The sequence below is a fragment of the Tupaia chinensis genome, unplaced genomic scaffold (assembly GCF_000334495.1).
Source record: "Tupaia chinensis unplaced genomic scaffold, TupChi_1.0 Scaffold000561_1, whole genome shotgun sequence".
Taxonomy (NCBI): Eukaryota; Metazoa; Chordata; class Mammalia; order Scandentia; family Tupaiidae; genus Tupaia; species Tupaia belangeri.
This window is the reverse complement of record NW_006160074.1, coordinates 81,860-88,247: the sequence shown is the minus strand read 5'-3', so window position 1 is coordinate 88,247 and position 6,388 is coordinate 81,860. Positions and strand designations below refer to the sequence as shown.

Genomic DNA, 6,388 nt, shown 5'->3' with positions numbered 1-6,388 from the left:
GTAAAGAAAGTAAAGTTTGCTATTGGAAAAAACCTTAAAAAAAAAAAAAAAAAAAAAAAAAAGGAAATGTCTTTTCTCTGCACTGGCTTAGGGATACCAGGGTAAAAGCCAAGTACGTTTGCCTGCTTTGTCCATACGGTGTCATCGTGCACCCACAGGATTTGCACACTTTGGTCACCAACGAAGGCACACCCAACAGTGGTCCCACTTGATTACAAGGGAGCTGAAAAATTCCTGCCACCCAGAGACATCGCAGCAGCAGCCACAGCTAACAAAACAGCAGAGCACGTCGCCCGTGGCTGGTGGCAACAGAGCACAGCACACAGAGTCACCCAGCAGAGTCACCCAGCAGAGAGCCTGGTGGGGAGCGACACTTTCTGGCTTCACATTAGAGTGTCTTCCTTTTAGTTAAAAATAAAAGTTCACTTTCGGGCCAGGCAGTGGCGTAGCACTCATGCAGCTGGACTCAAGTGGGAAGGGTTCCAGGTTCGCGTCCTGGGCCTTCCCTGACATGCAGGGCACAGGTGCATGCCCGTGAGACAGACTTACTGTGTAGGGAGAGACCCATGTGGGGGCCCCGCTGGGGATGCCTATCTTCGCTCCATCCCCCACAGAAGAAAAGAATAAACTTTAAAAAGTTTACTGTGAGCAATGTGTCAGCAGCGGCCTCACAGACCTTGCGTTAACCGTGCTCGGCTCTGTCGTTTTCTCCTGTGCTCAATCTACTCTCGCATTGTCTCAGCCACCATGACCCTCTCAGGGGCCACAGTGTGAGGGCAGAAGGCAGGGGTACTGATGACGCACAACACGAGCCTGTGTGTCTGTGCCTCAGCTTTCAACAGAAACGCTGAGAAGTAAAACATATTTTAAATGAAATGAATATTTAAATAAGCTTATTGGATAAGGATATAAAGAAAATATTATTTCTACACAGTTATACCATGTATTTGCATTTTAAACTGTTATTACAAATGAGTAAACATTTTAAAAAATTGATTTATGAAGTAAACTACTTACGTTGCGGTTACATATTTTTCATCAGCGCAGTGCAGCCTCTGTGTAGTCTGGGCTGCCCATAGCAGGGCGCAGTGACCACCTGTCCATCGCGGTCACTGATCGCTAACTCAGCGGAGCAACGCCCTGTCCTGTAAGTGCCGCCGTGGTGAGTGCTATGTGCGGAGGGGTGTTTTTATCTCTTATGCCATGTTTCTACAGAACCTCTTCCTCACGCAGGCTTTATACACACGACTACTCACCACGATGCTACAACTGCCCGCTGTACTCAGAACAGTGCCACGCCGGGCGGAGGCTCAGAGCCTCGAACAATTGCCCACAGATCTGCTGACGCTGCAGTGGGCTCTACCCCAAGGATTCCCCAGGTACTCCGGGGACGTCTGCACAGTGACACGTTTCTCAGAGGGTGCCCGTGGCTGAGCAGTGCGTCACCAGGGGCATAATGGGTATGTGAAAGGGGTATGAGCTCGTGTAGACCAGCAGCTTCCCATGAGCACAACACGGCAGACGGCCAAGCCTCAGACAGTCTACGTGTCCCGTAAAGCCAGCCGTGTGCTTCCCAGCTCCCTCGGCTAGCTCTCCGGGCTGCGGGGAAACAACTCCAGTGTTGGGGTTGGCTCTCCAGCGACCCCTGCTGAGCCTGGAGAGAGGTGATCCGACACTCACCTGCAGCACCTGGGGGTAGTCGAAGACCTGGTGCCTGTGGCAGCGCTTGCGGACGGCAAGAACGCCCTCTGAGAGGTTGGTGCACTTGTCCAACACCAACACAGACTCGCCGTGCTTGGCCTGAAGGGCTTCAAGGTCCTCCCGGTACTCGGGGTGGAGAGCCGTCTGGGACGACAGGAGGAAGTACCGCCGGGGGCTACGAGGGAGGAGAAGAGGTGACTGGAAAATGGCTGCTGGCTTGAGTCGGGGTAGGGCAAGCTTTGGCATGGAACTCATGGCAGCAAGTCTTCCCTCTTCGGTCTTCGCTTCCCTGATTATCTTTGGAAATTACACTCCGTGGCATTGCTTAATATTTAAATTATATACCATAAGAAAGTAAAGTATGACTCACTCACATGCTGTAATACTATGCAATCAAAAAGGATTTTATTTGGGAAAAGTGATTTTTTTTAAAGGCTTTTGCCAGCACGTATACTTGCTAGAGAGAGACAGTGAGGGGGAAAGTGAGAAATCATGCCCCTCCTGTTCCATTCTCCTCTCGGAATTTTGGGACGCACACACGTACACCTGGCGTGATTTTCAAGCCGAGGAATTGAATTGCATCAGCCATGTTGGAGCCCACCATGCTACCTGCTGGCACCAGGCAAAAAATCTTTTTTAAGAGAAATTTTTGCTATAGAGTGCATGCGCTCACCAGAGAGACAAAGAGAGACAGAAAGCAAGAAATCACCCCCCCCCAAACCCCCTAGAGGAATGGCCATGCCACGATCCCTTCTACTCTATTCTCCTCTCAGGATTCTGGGCATGCACACACAAGTGCCCAGCATGAATTTTAAGCTGCCAGGTCAGGAACTAGAACTGCAGTTGACCATGTGGGAGTCCAGCGACAAACCCACTATGCCATCTGCTGGTCCCAAGAAAAGTGTTTAATGTAAAGAAATACTTACGATGTGCCAAGCTTAGAAAGCATGATATACATATGGGTGTGCATGTGTGCATGTGTGTGTGTATAAAGAGAGAAACTGACTAGTTGATTAATATTTGGAAGGAAAACTGAAATTTTATCTTCAGTGGTATTTGCCTCTCTGAGCTGAAAAGAAACTGAGAGCTGCCTTCATCCTTCAAACTGGGAAAGAAGGCATTCTGATGGGCAGTGGTGGTGCAAAACTGGAACAGATCAAAGACTGTCTCTCGCTTCTGCCTGTCAAATGGCATCCCTATGCCACGGAGAGGCCCCAGGGGGGAAGAAAGCCCCCCTTGGGAAGGCCTTAGGGACAGAACGAGTTGGTAATTGGAGACAAGGGGTGAGAAGCTCAGCATGTCCCGCTGAAATTGGTCCAAGCCAGGGGAACACGAGGGCTATGCCTCTCACAGGCAAGGCCGCCAGGCCCACCAGGGCGAGGCTGTTCATAAAAATGGATCCAAAGCCTAAAGTTTATGAGCCCATGTCTCTCTCTCTCTCTCTGTCTCTTTCTGCCTTTTTTCCTTTGGGGAAAAAGAAAGCATAATTGTTCTTTTTCTTGGTCTCTTAGACTCATTGGGAGGTGTGCCTTACCCATACACCCACAGCCAGAGAATAATCTCTCGCTGAGGTCATCTTTTTTTTTAAGTCTTTTTTTCTGAGAGGTTTTTGCTACAGGGCGCATGCACTCGCCAGACAGACAGAGAGAGACAGAGAGACAGAAAGTGAGAAATCACCCCCCAGGGGAAATAGCCATGCTTCAATCCCTTCTCCTCCATTCTCCTCTTGGGATCTTGGGCACGCACGCACATGAGCCCAGCGTGAGTTTAAGCCACCGGGTCCAGGACTTGAATGGCGGTCGGCTACACAGGAGTCCAGTGGCATAGCCATTACGCTAACTGCTGGTTCCAAGAAGGTCATCTTTTATAGAGCATTATGCTTCAGGTCCCAAGCACATAAAGCAATGAGTGAAGAAGGTGCCCACGCACCAGGCCAGCCAGATGAGCTAAGCTCCAGGGAAGGGAGCGCACGTACCGCAGCCCGACCGCGTCTGCATCCTCAGGAGTATTTATTTCAGTGGTTTCTTTATTCAGGTGAACCCAGAGCAAAAGGGTAATTCCCTCATCAGGGTTAGGAGAGTGAGGGCCTAACAGACTCCCTAGAACTTCACCGTCCAGTAGCAATTAGCCACGAGGCCACTGAAATTTAGGCTAAATCTAAACAGAATTTAAAACTCAGTTTCCCAGTGCTCTGTGGCTACAGGTGAGTCACTACCTTCAGCACCACGGAGACCATCTCCTTGCTGCAGGAAGCTCTGCTGGAAGCTGAGATCCAGAGGCCAGGGTATGATTACTGGAGATAAGATGGAGGCTTAGCAGGTGGCGAAGCAATGAAGGTGCTGGGTTCCCACATCACCAACTCCAGATCTAGAGGCTTGAAACTCACACCAAGCACAAATGTGTGTGTGCCCCAAATCCCAGAAGGAGAAGGGAGGAGAAGGAACCGCAGCACTGCCATTCCTCCGGGGAGTGGGGGGGTGTGCGATTTCTGCTTTCTGTCTCTCCAGTGAGCTCTTGAGCCCTACAGCAAAAAATCTAATTAAAAAAAAAAAAAAGTAACAGCAACCCATCAAGGAGATGGTCTGCATCCAATGTACAGACCGGTCCCTTCGTCCTGACCAGTTCCCCCCTGAGTTACAATTTACTGAACAATCTGTTGAACATTTATGGTCAAAGGACTGCTCTGAGACATCGAAACAAACTCTTGGCTTCTCCTCGCAGCCCTCAAGCTCAATGTTTCTTATAAAAGCTCTGATTTTCGGTGGGATGGCTTGGTGATGGCAAGACCACGTGTAGGAAGCACGACAGGGTCATCTCAAATGAACCCCACCTCCATGCAGAGGGTTTCTGTAAGCAAACTTGGCTGTTTAAACAAGGGGGATGTATAGTCAGGCCCACGAGACAAGCGGGGAACCCATCTTCACAGTTAAATCTATTCACAAATGAAATAGAGGGCCAGCCAGGGGCATGGTGGATAAGGTGGCTGGATCCCAACAGCCAGCTGTGCAGTTTGAGTCCTGGACCTGGAGGCTTGGGAGACACACCAGGTGCAGGAGTGTAAGTGACCAAAATGTTGAGAGGGGAATAGAGGGGAAGGGACTGCAGTATGGCCATGTCCCTGGGGGATGCTTTTCTCACGTCCCTCCTCTGTCTGTCTGTCTCTGTGGTGAGCTCACATGTCCTATAGCAAATCTGAAAAAATAAATAAATAAATAGGCGGACTTGTAAGGTGATGCACCAACCACTGTTTGTCAGAAAACTTTTCATTAAAAAGTTACCGTGAAAAGTCATGCCTCAAGTCAGAGCTAAATGGTCTTCGAAGGTCTTTCCAGTTCATAAGACCCGGGCTCTGGGGCAGTCTCACGGAGCACTGGTACTGCCGATCGTTCCTGGAGTCGTCCCATGCAGGCAGGGCTGGCAGCCTGACCGTGCTCTCCACTGTCCAGAGTGAAGACAGACATGTGGGCATCGAGGGGTGAAGAGGGTGTCCATGCGGGAAGGCGTGGAACGTTGGAGTCCCAGAGGGAAGAGGGCATTTCTGCATGGTAGTGGGCAGGGCGAGGGAGCGAAGCAGACACGAAATGTTGACATCTCAGTGGGTGAGCACTTCTGTGTGGGGTCAGAGCAGGGAGGTGGCCTAGCACAAGGTATCAGAGCCCCCAGAGGGAGAGGAAGGCCTCTGCTGGGGCAGGTTACAAGAGAGCTGTGACGTCCTGCAAGGGATGCCGGAGACCAAGTGAGGTTAGGAGGGGATCTGGGCAGCCCAGAACAGTGTGTGAGCAGGGCAGGCTAAGAAGGGTGCCCAAGTTGTGGAGAGGATGAGGGCCAAGGAACAATCACCAGGGTTAGAAGCCCAGGTGTGCACAGAGGAGGTCTCCAGGCTGGGGTGTGAGTGGGAGACAGCAGTGACGGCACAGAGTGGGGAGGCAGAGCCTGAGTGTGGGTGAGGCCGTCTGTGCAGTGCAGAGGGGGTGGCGGCAATGGAAGTTCGATTATATACGAGAGCGTTGAGCACGTGAGGGTAACGGGAGCCAGAGTCTCAGAGCCGGGGAAAGGAGCTACGAGCATGGGAAGAGACAAAGCCACACTGCCCTACAGGGTCCAGCGGGACTGTGGACATTGACTGGAATGCACGTTTTCAACAAGCATAGACTGAGAGAGTTATCTATTACAGAAATAGGGAAATAACAGGGCCGGCAGGTGGTGTGGTGGCTAAGGGCACTGGACTCCCACATGGCTGACCACGGTTCGAGTCCCGGACCTGCTGGCTTGCTTTCTCACTTTCCATTTCTCTCTCTCTTTCTGTCTCTCTCTAGCCAATTTAATTTAAAATAAATAAATAGACAGAAAGAAAGAAATAAATACGGAAATAAATAAAGATGTTAATGCATGGTGTTTGGAGAACTCTTGAGTAAAGAAAGACTCTGGGTTGGATTTCATCATTAAGAAACAAGTTAGGGGAACCAGCAGTTAGCGTAATGGCTATGTCGCTGGACTCCCACGTAGTCAACCACAGCTCGTGTCCTGGACCCGGTGGCTTAAAACTCACGCCGGGCGCGTGTGCGTGCGTGCCCAGGATCCCAAGAGGAGAATGGAGGAGAAGGGATTGCGGCGTGACCATCCCCCCTGGGGGGTGATTTCTCGCTTTCTGTCTCTCTGTCTCTCTCTGTCTGTCTGGCGAGCGTAC

General features: G+C 50.8%; 1 protein-coding gene across 1 annotated transcript in view; it reads right to left on the bottom strand.

The window, feature by feature from the left end:
- Nucleotides 1-6,388, bottom strand: part of EXT2 (exostosin glycosyltransferase 2) — a 163,659-nt gene that overhangs the window by 142,482 nt on the left and 14,789 nt on the right. Inside the window, exon 4 of the mRNA XM_006157755.2 lies at nucleotides 1,681-1,876. Coding sequence (XP_006157817.1) covers nucleotides 1,681-1,876 — 196 coding nt within the window. The remainder of the gene's footprint in view (nucleotides 1-1,680; nucleotides 1,877-6,388) is intronic.